At 37.4% G+C, this 22,321-nt stretch overlaps 1 protein-coding gene across 1 annotated transcript in view; it reads left to right on the top strand.

The window, feature by feature from the left end:
* The window catches only part of LOC104138509 (GTP-binding protein Rit2), a 184,439-nt gene that overhangs the window by 83,812 nt on the left and 78,306 nt on the right, over nucleotides 1-22,321 (top strand). The window contains exon 4 of the mRNA XM_009666151.2: nucleotides 15,253-15,444. Coding sequence (XP_009664446.1) covers nucleotides 15,253-15,444 — 192 coding nt within the window. The remainder of the gene's footprint in view (nucleotides 1-15,252; nucleotides 15,445-22,321) is intronic.

The following is a 22,321-nucleotide window of genomic DNA, read 5'->3' as shown; positions in this document are numbered from 1 at the left end:
TTTTGAGATTTTCAGGGAGGAATGTATTGCCAATACTATGAATTTGATCAGAACTGACAGCTTTAAAGCAAGTTGAGAAAATCGGAACAATGTATACAGTGAAAGCTGATGATAAGAACAGTTGAGAAAGGCTGGAGAGTTTTAAAGTTTTGCTTCAAAAAGGGACCAAAATGTCTATAATATTAGAGGCCTAGAGCATGTAATGACCACATAATGAAATGTGATGCAGAGATTTTGGCGCAAGCAGAGGCCTGTGCCAGTAGCACCATACTCTGTAGATATATCAGCCTATGACATTGTACAGCAAGGGTATAGCTATACCACTTCAAGCTCCAAGTTGAACTGATACAAGAAAATCTCTGCTTTAAATTTCCCTGTACTTCCAGTTCTGGACTACTATCAAAGAAACTAGTCTCAGAGTATAGGTGTTCTTGGAAGCTCTTCCCAGTTTCCTAGGCACCTATTTTTCAGATTGGCTAAATAGCCTGGATTTAGTTGTTTGTTTTGGCAAATGCTTATTAGGCTTTTTGAATTTGCTGCCTCTCTATCTTCACTATACAACTCTAAAAGAAATTAGGGCCTAATCCAAATCTCATTGAAGTCAACAGCTAAAACAGCCTGTTTCCTTACAGAGGGCTTAACATTACTTTCACTCAAGTTCAAACTGAAAAAAAACCCAAAGCATCATTCTGATGATGGTGTGCTCTGTGATAGCCTCTGTGGATTTCGTGTAAAGTCAGAGATGGTGTTGCAAGTTCTAAATCATCTAGTGGAAATCTCATTTCTCTCTGAGTGTCCTCACAGTCATAAATACTTCATCATCAACTTTGTGTCACGATTTTAATCTCTTTAGAAGATCAAGGAGCAAAAATTCTAATTCTCCCCTATTTGGGAAACACAATAAGTCAACAGAGAGACCAGCTGAGGTTAATATATTTGGTCACTCTTCTATAAAATATGTTCCACCACATATGCTTCTCCCTTCCCTGCTGTGCATATGCACTAACTGAACACTCAAGCACTGACCAGATGTTGTGATTTGTTACTACTTAATATAGTTCTGTTATTGCCAAGTCCAGAGTGGAAAATCCACATCTGATTTTGTATCTGAAACTGGATACAAATCTTCAATATTTTTACTGGTAGATATAGTTTGGAGTGTCAAAAACATAGATGAGATTTCAGAAATACTTTTCTGATTTTCAGCTTTTGGAAATTAAAAAACAGTCAAACAAAGTTAAAAACAAAAAAAATGAATGAACCACAAGAGTTGCTCATCCAGTTATTGATCTTCCACTTCTCCTATACACACATAGACACTGTTGAAAACGACAGATTTCTCCTCACAGGAGGCAGATTGATATTCCATGATTTCCAGATACCTCTTTTCTACATCACTGGTTATCCTCTAATGTTCCTATAATATTTGTTTTTCATTGAAGGTGCAATGCAAGGCATATTCTGAGGTTATCTGTGGCTCATGTAAGTAGCTGTTGCTCACTGAACTCACTAGCACTGTTTTTCACCATCCACTAGGCCTGCCAGGGGAGCCCGTCTGAGCAATTTGTAATCAACTTCAGGCAAAAAAAGTTTACCTTGAAGAATTTCAAGAATTCATATTGGTTTTGTTTTCCAATGGCATAACTGAATCTAGAAGAAGATGTCTATATTTAAGGATCCTATTTGCTGCTAGAAGGTGCTATCCTTGATGCCTTTGGCTCTTCTTTCCATAATTCTTCCCTGAAATCACTTATGTATGACCTGTTCTATCTTCTTCAGGCCAAGATGTATGATTATCTTCTAACTAATGTCTTAAAGTTTGACTTGTTCTTACTTTACACTAAGCAATAAATACAATGAGAAAATCTTGCATTTCTACATCTCTTTTCCTAGAACACTGAGACAAGAATCAAAGTGTAATTTTCACTAAAATGAAAATATCAAGGGAGAAAATGCAAATAGTGGTGCATAAATCTATCAACCTTTTATTGTAATTAAAGGTGGAATTCAGCAGCCTAAACACAGGTATCCAGTTCTACTTCAGAAAGGCTAAGATATCTGAAGATTTGCTTAAGAATTGCTTAAATATGCCAAAGAATCAATGGGAGACTCATGGCCTTCTCAAGAGCCAACTTGAAGCTAGGTGAGATATGCTAGAGAACGTAACATTACGCTAGATCCCCATGTTTAGAGAACAGAATTATTTTCTATTCTGAGGGGTTTTTTTTGATCCTGTAGACTGAAATAGGGCATATGGAATAAACAGCAAAGCTTTAACTGAAATCTGCAAATGCAAACTATTAACTGTAAAGACAGCTCGGAGTGTCTTGTTCAACCTTGTTCTTGAGACATTTCTTGAGTAACTCTCCCTTGAAACACACCTATGTATTTCTCTCTGTACCTTAAGACTTGGTGGGAGAGAGCAGATATTCCGGTGGTTTTCCTTCTTCAATGAGTCACAAACTTCATCTGCTTATACACATAATTGATTTAAACTAGTATAAATTCTATGACTTCCAGAATACCTGTGGGTGAAAATGAAAGGACATTCAGTCCTCCAGTCTTTTATTCTTTGTTCAGTTCCCTTCACAGTTATCATCAGAGACTGACAACCCCCAACTGCTCCAGCCGTGCACAAAAAGCCTCCACACGAAGTCGCAGAAACCTTCTGTTCACTCATTTACACTTTCTCATTTTCTCTTCTAACTTAAAAATATTTTGCTACTTCTGGAACCCAGTTTGAATTCCTCCTTGTGGAACATACACAGCAGTTATCTTTTCTGCTATATTTATAAACTGTTGACTGACACAGGAGGTTTTATTCTTGCCACAGGTTTGCTCCTTATGACTCATTACCCCATCTCCATATTTAGACCTCAAGCCAAACTTTAAAAGAGCATCAGGCAGAATTCCCTTCACTGAAAAACAATCTGAGGTGACCCAATGTGGAAAAGGCAAACTTGTTTTCAGACACAAAGCAGGCAAATATGCAGAAAAAAATGGATTTGTGCACCTGTCAGTGCTAGTACATTTCAAGATTATTACACCAATTTTTGCTTGTTAAAATGTGAGCTTTTTATGATAAACTTAGTGCACCTATATATTTCCCAAGTGTGCATCAGAGACTTGAAAAATTGGTCTTAAAATGTGATGGCATGTCATTTCAGGGAGATTTTCCTTTGTCTGGAGCTGTGTGCACATGAATTCATTTTCAAGCAGACGCTTTCAACCTGACAACAGCAGTGTGCTCTGTAGTGAAATCCATCTCTCAAATTGCTAGCAAATCACAGGACATGTTTATCCTGCCAACCTCCAGGACTATGATTTTTGCCCCCTGCTTCAAGCTTTGAAGAGGAACCATATTAGTCCCAAGAGCCCTTCAGATAAACACACTTTCTCAGACTAAACACCATGGTCTGATGACTCACGCAGGCTGTTATCTGAGATCCTTCTACTTATTATCTAAACATGCCGTTCTGCAATCCTGAATCAATGGAAGTTGAATTTCAGACTAAGCTACTGCAGCTTATCTCAAGGAAATGTAAAAAGCCTTTTTGGCAGTAATTATATCTTAATGGGCCTTTACAGCTTGTACTTTTAAGAGGAAAATAATTTTAGTGCACTTTCTGCTACGTACTATAGTGAGTAAATGAAATCCATTTTATTTTTAAGGCATAGTAGTGGTGAACTAAGTAGCAAGCATTAACATAGAGTACAGGAGAAGAACATTAATTGTATTTTCTTTATATATTTTTGTTTCACAGGCTGGTGATGACATAATCAGAAAGCAAATCATAGCGCTGAAAACTTGGTTAATTGCTTCTCAAGTCAAGCTGTTCCTTATCACTCCCATGACCAAATGATTTGTTCTGGGGAAGGGCAGATTTTGAAGAAACATTTATTTGGCACAGATATTGAGTGAAAAAAAATATTCCAATATATCATAGATTAAATTTCCTTCAAATTTTTGGCAAAATATCCTTTGGCTTCAGTGGGAAAAGATCTAGACATATACTGTGAAAAAGGAGTTTATTAGTTTAGCAAGAATAGGCAAGTAGCAACTAAGATTCCCAATTTCCTGTCCTGTCCCTGTCAATGAATGAATCATGGTGTAATAAAGGATGAATCAGTTAGTATTTCTAGTCCTGCATTATATTATATGTGTTCATGCTGAGAATAGCCCAAAACGTGTTATTTCTTCTTTCTCACTTCAAGGAGGGAGTTACTATACCTTGTAGCTCTCTCTGTTATTTTGGCCTCTACCTGACGTTATTTCCATGTCCCACTTTTCAAGCAGGACTTAAAAACTGTCCCAAACTGTGCTTCAGGATGTATTTCTTCAAGATGACACTTCCTCTGTTCCAAGTCATTTCTTAGTGGCAAGTTCTAATGATCATAAATGAGAGGATGTGCAAGGCTGCCATGGCTTTGTCAAAGTGCCATGCCGTGCCGTGCAGTAAGTGCAGAGGTGTGGGATGCACCTCATATATGTTGATGTATGTTTTGGTAGTCCCAAGAGGGACTACCCTTATCTATCTTAAGGTATTCAAAATGTGGACTTTTATATCTAAACTGGTCATCTAGATTGTTTTTATAAATGGTGAAAAGAAATAGCTATTTTGATCTCATAATTCCTCTCAGTCTAAGATAAATGTTTAAAATAATTCAGACACCTTTCTGGGCTTGTTTCTTTTCATTTACTATGAGGGAGTTGAGGCAACTAAATAAGATATGGACAATTATGTTGTAAATATCTGGAGTTTAGTGAGATGTGTCCTATTATGCTAATATTAAGGTAGGACCATCTCTTAGTGCAGGATAGCTACAGTGCATATGAAGGTACCTTAGGCACATGTTGTGAGCTGCATACAGTTGAGGTGGCACACATTCCCACTATTCCAGCTAGGGCTCTGTCTCCACAAGTCCCCAGAAGGTCACTGAGAGTGGTGTTCTGTTGGACATCTATAGATACCAATCCAGTGACCGTTCTTGTGCACTTAATTCTACTAAGCCAGCTCACTTGTACGGGAAACATTAATGCAAATGCAAAGAAAAAAGAATGGCAGGATCTCCTTTATACTGGAAGAAATCTTTAAGTCATAGGGACACGACAATTCAGGCCTTTTTTGTCACAGAGTCATACTAGATTTTAATACTGTCAGCAGCACAAAATCAATGCAACTGTAACATAACTGTTTTGCATTCATATTGGTGATGATTTATGTAGTCCCCAGGGATCACATTCTTCAGATAAACACTGAGCTAAATTTCAGTGGCATGAATGAGCGCACAATTGATTAAATGCTTCAAAAGTCTAAAAGAAGCCACCACACAGCTTGCTTGCTTCTTTTTTCTTTTCTTTTCTTTTCTTTTCTTTTTTTTTTTTTTTTTTTGATTCTTCATTCAGATTGTATCTCTGGTGATGAGTAGGGCGCAAGGGAAGGGAAAGAAAGTCTCTCTATTGTGAAATTTTTAAGGTAAGCAAACTCGTTATGGAAGTTATCATGAGAGAATACATATGCAAGCCAGCATACCGTTTGCAGTCATTTATCAGTGCAGTGGCATGTCTGACTCCATCACCTCCTGCTTTTACCTCTGCAAGGCTGCACAAGCCTGACTGGGGAAGATGGCAAGTCAGCAATCCCCATGTAAGCTGACAAAAGGTTGATGGGATCCCTGGTGAGCCCTTCCTTGCAGCTGCGGTCATTACCTCTTCACTAGTGGGTTGTTGTCTTTTTTTTCCCCTGCTGTTTACTAAAATGTAATTACCGATCTATTAATTCTTTCCCTTTACCATTTATGATGCATTTGTGATAAAAGGCGAAAATCGGCTTCACTCTTTCTTGCATACCAATGAGGAGGGGGAAAAAGTGTTTTATGGTGCACAGTAAACTAAATACAATTGAGGGTTTTAGAGATAGTTAACAATGAAGATTGCTTCAGTGCGTGCATTTAAGAGAAAATTGCTAAGGTGTTTATCCCCAAGAAAGAAGCCATTAGCATTAATATGAAAGAAAAAGACAGTTCTCTGAGTTAGTGACTGTAGCCCTGACGCATTTTTCCTGGCATTCTGGAAAACCAATATGGTTATTTCATCCATATTTTGGGGTGAATCAAAAGTCAATATCAACTCCCAGGTGATGGACTGTATATTTTCATTACTGGATATGGCAAGCTGTTTGCCACCTTTACAAAAGCAGGATTAATAAAGCTCTGCTCATAGCGCAGGTGCAGCAAACTGGCAAATACATTATCACCTGAGGGCAGGAGGGCAACTAGAGTGGGAACATCAATGAAGAGAAGCTACTTAGAGAGAGCGAGAGAGAGCACCTGAGTACCAGAGCAGGTTATTTAGTAAGTCTTTAGTGGGAAAGAAGGGTTGCTTTGTGATGTTATGTTGCAAAGTTCTGTGTTACTTTATTGGAAAGTTTTTCTGCTTTGTCTTTATTTCTAAACTTATTTTTCCTTTACTTATTTTTTTTTTCTACTGGGCTGATGAAGTTCGATCCTAGCTTATAACCCAGCAAAGGTGTTCCTTTTCTGTGACTAACGGAGCGCTAGCGAACGCAGAGCAGTATACGAACATAGAACAGCAACTGAATACAAGACGTTCTGCTGCTAGCTAATGGAGCTGTGCAATAGTGATCCCTCAGGGCTGAGAGTGCGAAGGGACATCTCTACCTGCCTTATGTAAGACTTAATCCTGAAGGGTCTGTGAATGGGAGCAACACCAGATATGATGGGAAGAAGTATCATAATTAGAAAGAGAAGAGGAACCTGAGTCTTTAAGCCCTTATTTAGAAAAGGATGTGAATTCACAAGTGATAGAAAGAGATTTCTCACAACGATTTAAAGAAGCCAGTATCTAACATCACAGACTCTGGTGGCTTTTAGACAGGAAGAAAATTTATGCTTACCAAGTCAAAGTCTCAGACGCATCTGAATGAAGATGAGGCTAATACCCACATGAATGAACCTGCTATAGTAATTTAGATTAAGAAATAAAAACTTTACAAAATTAATTCAGTCTTTATAGTAACAACTTCAAAGATTTATAATCTCTGAGTACTGAAAAGATGTTAAAGACGCATTAAACAGTGTGGAGGAATACATCTCTTTCTAGGCAAATCCATTAGTCTTCTTCAGAAATAAGCATGAATTGAGGTATAGTGTAATGCCAGCTCCTGTCTGCAACTGAAGACCTTTTAATAGAGGGAGCAGCTTGACCCTGAAGAAGGTAAGTGTGGGAGAAGAATAGGAGAGGGAAACTTAACGAATATTTCAGGCAAAATTCTGCAAAGTTAGGGAAGTAAGACTATGTTTGCACTGCAGGTTCGGACTCAGTCTTGTCTTATTTTTTAATCTGCTGACCATCCATTCAGACTTAGCTTGGAATATCTTCTTTCCCCATAGGCTGGGTCTTGAAATGCTAAAGAGTCTCTTTCATTTGGTCTAGCTGGGTGAGCTTATCTCCTCAGTTTCCAGAGTGTGTACTCACCCAGAGAAAACCCTGGAGACTAGCAGCTAAGAAGTGATGCTACTATTTGTCACAGAACTGAAAATCATACCTACATCTCCCAGCTCAGGTTGCCTGTCATGAATATTCTCCTCCTTCCTGTCTGTTTCCCTCTCCAGAGAAATAAAGTAGATAAAATAGGTGGAGAAGTGGCCAAATAAATAGACACTGCGTTCAGCAGGGTTGATATTGCTTTCATTTGTCCTCCAAATTATGGATTAATTTCAATATCTATCTCAGCTTTTTATTTGTTGTACATTCCCAGAGTTAAGGAGAAGCTACTGATTTTGTGCAATGTGGAGTTCATAATATCTCCTTGGAAGGCTGTCAGATTAAGTTCAGAAAGACATTAGTCTGCTAGGAACAGGGACTGCATCTTTCATGTTATCTTTGTACTGGTCACATCTTCTGTGATGTGCATTTTGTCCCCAGTACAAATTCATAGAAGGAAAGGGATATTGCTGTTTTATAGCAGGATTCCTTCCTGTAATTACAAGGCATGAGAGACTGACTGATCATTAATCAAGGGACTGAGTATAATAATAACATACTTCTACTGCAGGCTTATGGGCTAATTCTCATTTATACTAATCCCATTTTGAACTGTTCCTGGATCATTACTACAGCAGGCAAAAGGAGTCCTGAGAGGGTGTTTGATGTACAGCCAGAAGAGTGTAGAGACTTAGTCCAAGGAAGACTCCAACCCTGCCTTCCAGTATTTAAGTCGGAGCCCTAGCATTTTCTTTAGCCTGTGTCTGAGCTATCCTCAGCTCTCCTTCCTCTCAGTGATGTGGCAGATGGTTTCGGCTGGCACAGGTGGCCTAGTACCACCTGCTGCAAACTTCTTTCTGTACCTTTTGCTGCACAGTCCCTTTTGTTCCTGTTGTTTGCAAAGGATGACTGGGAAATGGAGGGAAGCAAGAAAAGAGAGTGAAGTGATAGGATGCTGATATCATGCAGTGCTTTTTTTGTTTTCTATTCTGCCATCATTGGTAACCTATAGCTGGTGCATGGCAGGGTTGCGCAGGCAAAGGTAGCAGGTTTGCAACTTTGATATCTATTTGTTTTCTCCTAATGTACCTTTTCCCATGCTAAGGAATAGCATCTCCCACTGCTGCTTGCCATGACGGGAAAATCATCCGTTGGATTTAGGTGCTAAGTGCTATTTCCTCCTGACCTTAAGAACTGCACTGGAAACACAACAGCCTTGCAGAGCTAATTTAAAACTTTAAAATGAACAAGAAGAGAAATCTTATTATCCAAACGCACGAGGGATATGACTGAGTGGAGGCTGTGGCCCATATTGTAGGCCTCAGAGTGTCTGTGCTAATTATCTGCAGCTGAGGTAGAGAGGGAGATAAGAGGGAAAGTCATCCCAGATGTCTTAAGGACTTCTCTTAGGCTGGAATGAATCACTTTCTGGAGCTGGTCATCTCTGTTGACTGCAGACAGAAACTTGAAGACTGATACAGAATAAGTGTCTACCTTCTCAGTGGCAGAAATCAGAGGAAACAAGTCCCATCCTTCGTGTCTATATTAGTAGCTGAATGGTGGTGATTCTAAAATATAATATCCATGCAGCTTCCTGTCTGGAAGCTTTCTTATTCTGAACATAACTGCTGCAATTTTCTTGCTGCTTACTTTTGCAAAAAAAAAAAATTAAAAAGCTTCTAAAGGCTACTGGCTTCTATACATAAAAAGATGACAAAAAAAATAGTAAAAAGGCAAATGAGTATCACAACACTTCTCAGTTAATGTTATAATCTTTCCTTAGATAAATCTGCTTCAGAAAGTAAAAGAAAAGGAAACTGTGACAGATGAATGATATATAATTCCAGTGAAGTCAGCTGTGATGTTTATTAACAGAGAATTTGTTAACACAGAGATAAGGCAGGGTTGCACTTTAGCTTTGAAGCATTTGCTGCTAAAAATTAATCTTTGACCATATTGGCAAAATCTTTCCTGAGACTGAAGAAATTTTCAACTTCCTTGTAAACAAATTTCTGAATTAAAAAAAAAAAAAAACAGTAGATCAGTATATTTTAGCATAGTTCTTTTATGATATATGTCTTTCAGTTTGGATTCTCTCACTATTTGAAGGATTTATTTTTCCACGCTAAGTTTCCTGTGTCCTTTTTTGTTCAATTTATCCTTGTTTGTTCATTGTCATAGACGAACAATATCCTGTCTGTTTCCAAGAACACCCCCCTGGTGTTCACTAGAAATGTAAAAAAATCCTTCATAATAAGAATGACCCCTGTGGTAATCAGGGAGACAGCTTTGATTAAGAACATCTGTTAGCAGATTCCCGGTTCTAAAGTCAAGCAGAACATAAGACGAGAAGATATAGAAAGTGGCATTTCTCAAACTGTGAGGATGGCCTCCCTGGGGAGGCTCTGACCTCTTCCAGAGATACATGCCAAGATGGTAAAAAAAGAACAGACATCAAAATGTGTGGAGTGTGTGTGCAGTTTGAAAAACATGACACCTTTGTTTCTGAGGTGCTGCATCTTTACATTTCTGAACACTACACTTCTGAGGAGTGCAGACAAGCACTGCGCTTCTAAGCGCTGCATCACGTTTCCTCCTCAAGCGCACCGCTACCCATGGAAAAGAGAAACATACTGTGACCTCCTATACATTGCCTGTGCCCTTTTTAATTATTATTTCTTCCCTTCTCCCTTTTCTCTCTTATTCTTCAGGTGCTGGCAAGTCTGTCTATTAGCTAATGTGTAAGATTGGGATCTGGGAGACTTGGCTTTAATTCTTCGTTCTACTGGTGTAAAAAGGAGATGTGGAAGAAGCTACGTCATAACAATTGCTATTTTGACCTGAGCAAAAGTTTTTCTAACCCAGCTGTCTCTCTCCAACTTTGCTCAGGAAGCAATGCTTAGCAAACAGTAAAGAACCAGGCGTTCATACAGTGAATGTTCTGAAATACCTTCCTCGGTTCTTTCAGTCAGTAAGACAGGGTTGCCCTGAGCTGAAAGTTGAATCCAGACTGTCTTGTTTGATTAAGACCCATAAGCTAGTCCTTCATAAGGATCCAAGGATCTATGTATCTAACGCTACATAACTTTGCTGCTTAGTGCCTCAGTTTCTTCTCCTAGAGAGATAATGATATTGATCTTATTCAAAAAGGATTCTAAGCAGCAATGGAAAAAGGATAAAAGCCCCATTTATATGAGAACAGTATGAACTTAAAAGCTAATTAAAAAATATGCATCTTGCTCTTTATCAAAAGCAGGATAAAAGAGCATAAATCAGGAGATGAATCAAGATGATAACTGTTTTCTTCTTCACTAAGTTGCTCTTCTAAAATCTAAGATGAAAAGAGGGCATTGACAGGAGATCAACTTAGCTGGACAAGCAGGGACAGGCAGTATTTCTTGGGCATGAACAGATGGGATTAAGAAGGCCAAAGCATTGCTGGAGTTGAAACTTTTGACAAATGTGAAAGGCAACCAAATAGGTTTTCCAAATGTATACTGGTCACTAAAGGAAGAACAGAAAAAACGTGGGCCTGCTGCAGAAAGGCATGGGTAGCCTAATGACAGAAAGGACTAACGCGCTCAGGACCTTCTTTACCCCAGTTTTTACTGGCAGGTTCTGATACTAGGCCTCCCACATCTTCATGCCTAGCGGGAAAATTTGAGGGAGAGATATACAACCCTTGGATGGGGAGAAGGGGAGGGGTCAATTAATTTGGGAGGAAGTTAGTTAAGCTCAGTGAACGAATGTAGTTGGCTGCGATGCATCTGAGCAAGTTGAGGGGGCTGCTCATGGTGAGGCCTATCTTCTTTGAAAGATCAGGTGAGATGCCTGACTGCTGGAAAAAAGGCAAATGTCACATTCATTTAGCAGTGAAATAATCATGAGGAGATTTTCTTGCTAACTTTCCTTAGCAATGCATTGACTTCTGCATTGTCATATGAGGATTAGTTTCAGCTTTTTCTGTAATCAGTTATATTAGAAAAAGAAAAGAAAAATATTATACTGCCTTCTTTCAACTCTGAAAAAAATTTTATTCTGTTTCTATAAAAATTTACTTCTAGTTCTGAAGTATAGCAGTAAGATGATGATTGGTTTCAAAAGGTTTCTTATCACACTTTTCAGTTAAGTCTTAGTCATAATACACAAGAGAATATTATAGATTGATGTCAAGTTGCAAAGTGTTACAAGCATGACAAATCTTCATTTTAATTCTTAGAATTGATTTCATTTTGAGGAGGTGTGATTTCCTCCGGTCTATTTCCTTTGGCATTTACTGAAATGGGAATGTTTCCTTTTTTTTTTTTTTTTTTCCCATTAGTAACAAATGACATCTAGTACCATTCCTGAATAATTAACAAAAAAAGCCACAATAATAGTAGGAAATAGTTGAAGAAGATATTAGTGTGCCAGCTGCACAGATACACAGTTGCTTGTTTTATAAGAGAATCAAGGGAAATACAAAAATGAAAACACTGAACAACTTCCAAAATCTTTGGGTCCATCCCCATCTAGCTCTGAATTTCCAAAAAATCCCAGTGAACATGGATTTATGTTTTGATTCTGTTTACTGTAGAGATACATGTTGGCTGTGAAATGTGGAATAGGACTTAAATCTCTTTAATCAATTTTTAGTTCAATTACATCTTAGTCCTCTAGTTTGTGTGTATAATATACATATATTTTTGCAAGGGTTATATTATGTTTATTGGGAATTGTATTTGTTGTTTTTCTGAATATATGTCATTATGCTAGGGTTCTTGGTAAATAGAAAAAAGGAGCATTTTGGAAATCTAAGAAGGGGCTCAAGATGGGCCCAAAGGTTTTGCAGCTGGTTTTCTTATATTTAGCCTTGACTCTATGATAAGCCATTATGCCAAAGGGAAAAAGCTAATAGGTGAAAATTAAGATCAAAAAATAAGACAGAAAGTGACTAACTGAGTTAACAACAACCAAAAAACAAGTGGGTGTCCCCAGTCTGCTTTGTATATGATAATTAGTGCATGCAAAAATGGATAACTGCAAGCATGACACCAAGGTATTTTGGCTGTTTGGTCTAATACATCAAGTGCAATAACATGTCATAATAAAAAAACTGCAGAAGTAAATTGATTCATATCCGTGCAGTCATAATTATGCCCAGGTATGAACCAGAACACCTACATAGGTGACTCGAACTCAAGAATTGCAGTGCCTAAAAGTGGAGCACTTTGTCCCTTTGGAACGATTCACAATGCATAAAACTAGGAACCCAGAATCCTTTAGCAGTAAAGCAAAGCCATTAAGCATTTCTGAGGAATTATCCTGGGAGTTTGCATGGTGCCGCAAGTCACTTAGAATTAGTGCTTAAACAGGAATATGTGTCTGAATTCCTTCTTTGTTTGCCCTTTAGGGCTATAAATGAATGTCTGAAGTTAAGAGCACTTCCTAGAGGTGGATCATCTCAGTGAGCAGGGCTCATCTTTTGCAAAAGGCTGAGGAAGATAATCATACAATGTTATAGCAGTAGACTTATGAAAGCCCTAACCCAGGAAGAGGGGACATCTGGGCTGTGATTTAAGTTCCAGACCAAAATATCTATTTTTGTGTGTCTTCATGGGAGCTAGAGGCTTGATTTCGTTGTCTAAATGTTCAGCTCAGCCTCAAATACATAACTATTTTTCATCAGTAGAAGCAATCTGTAGTCTGCTAATTGTATTGACTAGTTTTCCATTAAATATAATGGGAACTTAGATAACAACCTACAACTGCGCATAGGCAGCTAAATCAATAAGTCTTAATCTGCAAGCTTAACTTCAGGTGAGGTTTTCATTGTCTCTCCAGCCTGAGGGGATCCTGGCCTTGTTCAGCTCCTACAATAAAAGAGAGAGTCCTTCTAATCAGGCTACGGAATAGTTCTAGGTGAAGGGTGCAAACAGAAAATAAAATCAGGGGGATAGGTGGAGAGAGCAGAGATCTCTGTTCCAGCAGAAAAGCCTGGGATCTGAAAGCAAGAAAAGCTATGTTTCTGTGCTTAGTCATTAACTCTTTCTGCTAATAACTGGTAGACCTTAGGTCTGGTCTCTGATTTGGTGTTGCTTCATTTAATCCAGCCGCTGTGTAATGTAAATGGTAGGCAAATACGTGAGAACAAAGGCAAGCTCTCTATTCATTTTCTTGCCCTAAACAACAGACTGTAGCATCCTTCTTGTAGCATCCTTCTTGTCTGATGTGTTCTGTGTTTCTCCCCACCACCACTGCACTTCTTACACATCCAGTTTCAACAGGACAAGGTACAGCATGGCCTAATCCACACTATTGTGCAGCTCAGTGGTTAATAAACTCTCCTGGGATGCCAGTGGTGTTAGCTTAGACATTTTGAAATTCTGAGTAGGTCTTAAAGCAGAATCTTACCCTTAAATTGCCTATTAGTCTGGTATTTTGGAGCTTAGTCTATGAACTTTTTCCCATAGCAGGTGAAATATTTTGAATGATATATAAGAAACCCCTTGGGTAAAAGATACATCATGAATAAATGATAATGGTCAACAAGAAAGTCTATTCACAGCAAGTGTTATCAATCAACATGAGTGACTATTGACAGAGATTTAAGGCTGAGACTTTTTAAAAGAACATGAGTGATCCATTTCCCTTCAATTTTCAGTAAGAATTGAGGCTATATATATATGTTTATATATTTATAACTTAAACTGTTTTAAAAAATCCTAGGCTAAAATCTCAACAGAGAGAAAATTTCAGGACTTGGTATTGCATGCTGCTGCTCATAGAAGTGGTCCAACGTTGATATGTGTATTCCTTGCTTTATCAGACCTTCCTGCATCTTAATATCTCTAGAGAACTGACTCTGTCAAGAGAATTCTGATTCTGACCGACTGTTGCCATGGTATTGGATTATTCTGGGCTGTGATCAAGAAGAGCAAACAAACTTGAAAAAGGAACTGGCTTTAAAACACATTCTCAACTCACAGTATCTGAGATTAGTTTTTTGAAAAGTAAAGCTTGATTTTTCTAGAATGTGGCATTCTTTAAATACTTTGTAAAAAACGTAATGTTAACCAAAAATGTTGCTCTAAAAATAAATACATAGACAAATAAATAAAAATACAGGAGTAGAAATTTGGGATGATTCTCACTTCATTCAAAATTGTTCATTTCATTTTAATGGTGGTATTCCATACTGAATTGAAAACCCCTGCTTCTCTGCAAACATTTAAAAGACCAGATTCTTTTTACAGATTACATTCCTATTTTTCTAGGCACTGTTCCAAAGCTGGTGGGAGTCAGTGAATGTCTTTTTGATATTACTGGGCTTTTGAATCGAGTGCATAATAAGGAGTTCATACCTGTCTCCCATCCCTAGACAGTAATATAGCTCTTCTTTTGCACTTGTTAGTATCCACTGAATTGAAAGTCATCTGTGTGTACCAGAAGTGCTGTAGAAGGTTCGAGAAATACATGAGACAGCACTTGCTATATGCAGGAACCAGTACAGGAAGTTGGTATTTTTAGAGGACAGAGTTCCCCTGAGGAAGAAAAAGGAGAAAAGGTCCTAAGAGAAATCTTATGGTGCATTATCCAGGAGGATGAGCCCAAAGGATGCACAAGTGTCAACAAGCAATACTTAAAACATTAAAACAAGCAACGTGAAATTATTTGGAGAAAGGGGAAAGTTTTTAGTAATCCACTATTTACAGATAGATAATTTTGTCTGCCAAGTTGCTGTGCATGTTCTTCTTATTCCACAGGCAGAGTTCACAGCCATGAGGGACCAATATATGCGAGGCGGAGAAGGCTTCATTATCTGCTATTCCATCACAGATCGCCAATCTTTTCAAGAAGCTGCTGAGTTTAAGGAACTCATTTATCGTGTTCGGCACACCTATGACATCCCCTTGGTGCTGGTGGGAAACAAAATAGATCTTGAGGAATTCAGACAGGTAAGCAACTTCTCTGCTGTTTCGGGTTCATTTTTCCTTTGCTATCTCAGGGATTTTTGTAGCATATGTTGTATAGTACTACTGTGAATTAGTAGCACGAAATGAAGTTTAATCAAAGAGCAATATACTAGAATCAGTAATAAATAAGGCCTTAGCAGTACATTTCATTCGGATTATACAGATCTTAAGGTAGTCTTGGCCAATCATCCAAATGTTCTTGCTTTTTACCTGTAAATGAATCCCACTATTTTCTTTGGATGTTATTTATCTATTAAGTGTGGAAATAGATTCAGCCAGGATCTTAGTGACAAAAAAAACTGTTTTATTTCAAAATTCCATTACAGTCAGTTTTTTTTTTTTTTTCCATAAATGCACTAGATTCAGTTAAAGTTTTCTCAAGCCATACTGAAACCAATTCTAGTTTAAGAAAAATGAAAGATTATCTTTGCCTGAGAAGCCAGTGGTTGCGTTATTAGAATATTCACGTAAGAAGGGGACACGCAAGACTTAAATTCACTTTGATTTGTATACAAGACTCCAGCTGCCACCATCCATATGGCAATAGATGTCTTTGACTATGAGGGCATTGACTGTGGTTCTCAGAGTTTGAAGTAAACTTTTCTCACCCTTCCCATTACTTCTTCTCTTATTCCTTGTGTGTGTGTATGTATGTGTGCAAGACAGTGAATGAGAAAAAGATCATCTTAGAAATGGCTTAACTGTAAGCTAATATAAGTTGAAAAATGTCCTTAATCTTAAGCAGAAACTTTGAATGGGGGGAAAAAAAGTTTCTACAAGGAAATCTAAGAGGCTTTTTATACACACGAAAGTTGCTTTCAAATGACTGACTTACCTTCTGTTCAGACATATGTAACAGCTTAATAAAGTCGTATTTTTCAGTTCATTAGCATCTGTGCTCGCATGATCTTATCTCCCTTTTACCACTTATCCTGTCACTCTTCTCACCCTTTGTCTTCTTCCTTTTACATTAGGAAAATCCAAGGCAGCGTTAAACCTGAAATAAGTTTTGAAGATCTGATGAAGTATATTTAAAGAATTTTACATCTATTTCCAGACCATTGACTTTCTTCCTAAACGAAACTATGACAAAACCTTAATGATGACAATCCAATTGCAGCTTAACACCTAGCTTGAGATCTTAAAAAACAGCATCATGTACAACATTCAGCACAGTGTGTGTAGCTCCTGAGATACTTTATATACCAGATAGGGGAGGGATGTGAATTCATTTGTTCTGCTGAGAGAACAAAGCATCATACCTGTTACAGAGAGGAACTGAGTATGATTGCTTTATATACTGTTATCAAGTTTCCAGCAACACTGTATTTATATTCATTAAGTGATATGAAGGCTCTCTTTCAGTTTCTTTGACAGTATCATTTTCTGATCTCGTGTTTTATTGGGTGTTTATATTTTAATCACTGTCATTGAAGATAGGCAAAATATGCAGATCTCTGACATAGTCATTTCTCATTAGTCAGTCTTCTGGATTCAAAACTTTTAAGGTTTGGAGACTATATTAAACTTGGATATCCAAATCTCTGTTTACTTCAGCAGACTTAAGATTTAAATCTGAGTGTTTTGGTGTTTGCTTATGCCTGTACTAGGCCAAGAAAAATCTCATATTGAGTCCCGTCTGCTATAAGCCCTGTGAAAGATTGGACTCATCAGTTAAACTTTGAAGTTTTGGAGCCATCTGTTAAAATATTACATCATTGACTTGGGAAAAGCAACAGCTACAACAGCAGTAATCTTGTGTATCTCAGAATAAAAAAGGCTCTATTCACTATCAGTTATCTATCTTATAAAGAATCATTCAAATATTTTGCCCTGTGAGCTTCAGAGGATAGTTGAAACAAAAGCACATGCCTGATGTAAAGGTTTTACATACTCCTTAATGATCTTGTCTAGTATCCCAAGCAGGAAAACTGCTGTGCCTGAATGACTGAATTGAATATCACAAATGACCCTGGCATGGGGAAGCTTTTGAGAAAGATATTAGAAATGATAGCTTTGAGATGTGACAGATGCACATAAAACTGCTATACATTGTTGTCACTAAAGATCCTGCCTAAACATATATGAAGGTAGTTCCAAATCAAGGTGCTGATTAGTTGAAAATCCTTCAATGAGCCAGGAATTAGGTCTTCAGAACCTTTTCTGCCATAACCCTTCTGCAACTATCAACAAATAGTGCAGTGTTAGAACATTTTTCTCAAATAATTTGCAATGCAGGTTTTGAGCTGCGGAACACCCTTACATCAAAGACTAGTAAGGTAGTACAATTCAACTCTGATGATTTGACTAAAGCATTTGAACGTGACTAAGTCCACATAAGCAAGTAATGTGAACCAACAAGAGTCTAGCTGTAGAGTAAAACAGTTTATTCTGAAGACCTGATGTCCATGTTTCAGGACTTTTTTTTTTTTTTCTTCCCACTTTGGACTAGCTCTACTCTAGCACCATTGACTGCATGCTCAGCTGGTTCTGAAGTGTATGAGATATCCTCCTGAAGCATATTTTCCACTTAAGTTTCATCCAGAATGCAGGTCACAATCTCAGCGACCACTCCACAATTCAAAGCAAAGCATAGTAAGTGAAGATGATTAGGAGATTTTCTTCAAAGTGCCCTTCTAACCCAAGCTAAAGCACGAGTGTGTGGGCAGTCATCTCTGTATCTAGGTTTAAGCACACCCTAATGGACTCTGGCAGCATATTATGTCTTGGCTGGGACGTGAATGAGCACTGCATATTTAACAAACAGAGGTGTATTTATACTCAGCTGCTAGGTTAAGCAATACTGAAGTAACTGAGGAAGGGTGAGGATCTTTTCAAGGTCATATACTGTAGTCATGGCTTCATTAATCGTGCTTTAATAGTCAGGAATGAAAGACAGCTGACTCTGGGGTGACAAACAGCAATGAGTTGACAATGTACAGCATCAACATGTCAATGTATGGCTCAAACAAACAGTAAGGTGCACAGATGTATCCAATTAAAACTACTAAGAAATGGTATGTAAGCAGAATGCAATTAACCGGATTGGAATTTGACCAGGGCTAATATTATTGCTTTGTTTAAAGACATTTTTTCCTATGAAATTCATTAAACCTACTGTAATGTTATTCATAGTATTTGGAAACATAACATTAGGTTCAATATTCCCTGACATCATTTTCATTTAATGACAATTCCACAACAATCAGAGAGGCTGTAGGAGCTTGGTCAGACAAAACTCTGGTTTCAAATGCAATCCCCTTCACAATACAATTAATGATGTATGTCGCTTGCCTCAAATCGATCAACAGGACAAGAGTAAAACTAATCTGCAATTAAATTTTTGTGTAAAGAGGACCAAAAAATCCAAAATGATAAGCTTTTTTAAAATAATGTTTTTATTTTCCAGTGGCTTCAGAGAAATTATTGTCCTCATTAAGTATGCCTCTCATTTTCACATAGCTTAAGAAATAAATTTATCTGTATTCCTTCCTACACATTCCATTTCCTCTGAAATAATGCAGCAACTGTGAGGAAAAAAAGAATTCATAGGTTGTTATCTTGATGTGTGTATCCAGTTTGACTGCAAGCTTGCTCGATCCTCCATTCCCCTTCTACCCATACATACTGCGGCTGCATCCAGTCCTTTCTGACCTTGTTCCATTTTGCATTTTAGAAATTCACTGGGGTAGTAAATGGGCATGAATGGCTAAGGCATTCATCTGTGTTCATTCCCTGTGTATTAGTCCTTGCTCTAAGGACCTTTTAAGTAGTTCATGTATTTTATCTCATAGCTGTTTGGTGTAAAACATAGAGCACTACATGCCTGATTAGATACCAATCTAATTTCAGTGTCTTCTTGCATTCGAGTCATTAGATTAACACAGATAGGCTGTATATATGTTTTAAGTGGCATTAAAGTATAAGAAACATTTAGGACCAGCTTATAAAGTGCAATAGATACTTCCACTGCAACTAAGCTTTGTTACTTTAACCTAGGTGAGAATCTGGTTCTTAATGAGGTTTAAAAGCTATATAATGGATAAATATTTAATTTATATAACTAAACATATTATTCTTCAAAAGATGCAATAAACGACTGGTCCCACTTGAACTCATGCTCTGCTAAATCTAAATTTCAATTTTCTGTTGAAAATTAAAAAGAAAAATGTAGCACTGTTGAAGGATTGTTTGGAAAAAATTATCTAGAAGCCTTTGTCATAGTTTTTCATAAGTACTTTTCTTGGACCCCAAAGGAATAAACTGTGGGGTCACTGGAATCTGTAGACAACAGGATGATATCCATCGAGTCTAAGGTTATGAGGGCAGCTCACACGCTTCATTCAGCTCTTGGCCTCTCTGGGAAGGCTGTCATCCAAATTGTTAGTTTTGCCAGTACAGTCTCGGTCCTGAAGAGAAATATGCACTTGTTTACCATTCCACACCTGAGCTGTCGTATTGACTTCTAGCATCTGTCTAAGCAGGACCAGTGCTTTTAAAAGCATTTCCTTCCTTCTCCTTCCCCCCTCCCTCCTTCAGTAGGAACTTAACTTATGAATTCTTTATTTAACAGGGAACTGTGTCTTATTTGGAGTGCTTGTTAATTATAGGAGTTTCATTATATTCTCATTCTAAGATTTTATTAAGACATAATATAATTTTCAAATCAGGATTGCAGTGGCTAAATACATTCTCATGATCTGAACCAGCTGTCCGTAGAAGGTTCTCACTTAGATGAGGTTTTACTCTGGAATTTGTTCAAGAGGGGCTGACTGGTTATCAGATCCTGTCAGTATCAACTTTTAGACTTCTCGTTTTAACAGTTGCTCGATTTTTCATGCTGGCTTCTAAAACCTTGAAATATTTGTTGAGTCTGAACTAGCTAATGTTCCTTTTTTTTTCACTTGTTTTTTTTTTTTTTTCTGTTTTTTTATGCTAATAACTGTTCAGTATATTTCAAATATTGCCGGTCTATACTTTCTGGTGCCTGACTGAGACACTGAAAATACTTACAGAATATTATATTATGTTTTATTTTATTTTATTTTCATTTTCTGGTACCTGACTATGAAACACTGTTTGCTAAACTTTCTTTTCTTTATATTAACCATGTAATTGCAGTATTCTGAATTTCTTACCTTAACATCAGGATGAATTCCTTCACTTTCAGGGTGAAAACTGCTCTCGGATTTATAAGTATCCTTCACCACAAGCAGTTCCATTTTCTCTTGAAGACATTTGGGTGGAAGAGTCTGACTACTAAGGACTCTCACTTTTCATTTGTCAGGCCCATGTGCTGCACAGAGTGAAAGCTTTCATTGTTTCTTCTCAATTTGCTAATTGCAAATCAAAGGATGTGCATTTTCTGTTATTTACTGGCAAAGAATAGTCTACATTTGAGTTGAAGTTTGTCATGTAGAAGTAATGAGACCAAATGAGTTGACCAGATTGCCTGTGTAGTCTATGGAGAAAGACAGGAACTATCACTCATCTTAGACATATACCATAAAATGAGATGAATGTGCCCCTGAAGATGCCTTTTTCGCTGTTGATTGTAGAGGAAGACAGTGACAACTAGGTTCTTTGCCTTTATACAGCAATATTTAGGTGAGAGGAAGCCTGGCAAAATTGTTTGTGATCATCCTTTCACTGAGAATCTTATCTTATTGACTCGTTTTGGTATTGTTGTTGCTGCTATCTACAGACTAGACTTAAAACACACTCAGCTTGCCTTTGATTATTTAATTGGATAGAATCTAATTAATAGTTATTCTTATTAGATGGTGATCCCTTCCAAAGATTAGTGAGCTGTGATCTTACTATATTTCAACTGCATTCAGGCAGTTACCCTAAATAACAATGAATGACCACAAAAAGCCTAGCAGTATCTTTAATGGAAACAACTTAGAGAAGAGTATGGCAGAATAAAGCAAATTCTTCAAAGCTCTTCATGTGATTCATAAGTGTTGGGTTGAATTTTTAGATGAATTCATTCATCCATCTTGATGTTACCTTGACTGTTCATTTTCCATGGACGTTCATGCAGTTCCATTTTGCTAGGATGAATGCATGCTGAAAGTGAATTGCATTTGAAAGGAGCTGCCATCATCACTAACATTCGCTTGCCTACATATTGCCTTTCTCATGTGACATAACATCATATTCTTCCTTTGCTTTTCAAGTTCTGAATAATGTAAGCCATTTTTGCTATTTTGATGGAGCTATGACAGTTGTCTGAACATTTGGAACTAAAACCACTGAAAGTTATCATGATGCTTTATTGTCTTAGAAAACTGTCAAACCTTTGATAATCACTTCTTTACATTACTAAAAATAGGTATCTGGATTCTGTCATGTTCTTGTGGACCTCTAATTTCTATTTATTTTTAATTGATTTGTATTATGTTGAAATTTATTTCATAGCCTTCACTATCCTAAGAAATCTTCCCTATATCATTTACATAAAGTCTTTCAGTATTAAAATTAATTCCCCAAAAGTGTATATGCTTTTCTATGCCAAAGCAATTGTAGGAGTCAATTTGGCAGCTATAGTGTCTTGCAAGGAAATTCTATTATTATTAACTTTCTTTTCTCTAGCAAATATTCATTTATACATAGCTTACCTCCTCATTTATACATAGTTCACCTCTTTGTCATTACAATGCTTCTATATGTCAGAAGGAAATACATGTTCGTATTACCCAGGATGCAGTGAATGCAATCAGACACACAGACGGTTGTAATGAAACTGTTGACTCATTTCTGAATTCATAATTGTGTTAACCTCTAGTGAAACATCCAGTAGGTCCTGTAATCCATTCAGCACAGAGTAGAAGACATTTGAAGGGGGCTAAGATGC

This window comes from Struthio camelus, chromosome W (genome assembly GCF_040807025.1).
Source record: "Struthio camelus isolate bStrCam1 chromosome W, bStrCam1.hap1, whole genome shotgun sequence".
In the NCBI taxonomy this organism is placed as follows: domain Eukaryota; kingdom Metazoa; phylum Chordata; class Aves; order Struthioniformes; family Struthionidae; genus Struthio; species Struthio camelus.
Note: the sequence above shows the minus strand (reverse complement) of the source record. Positions and strands in the feature narration are given on the sequence as shown.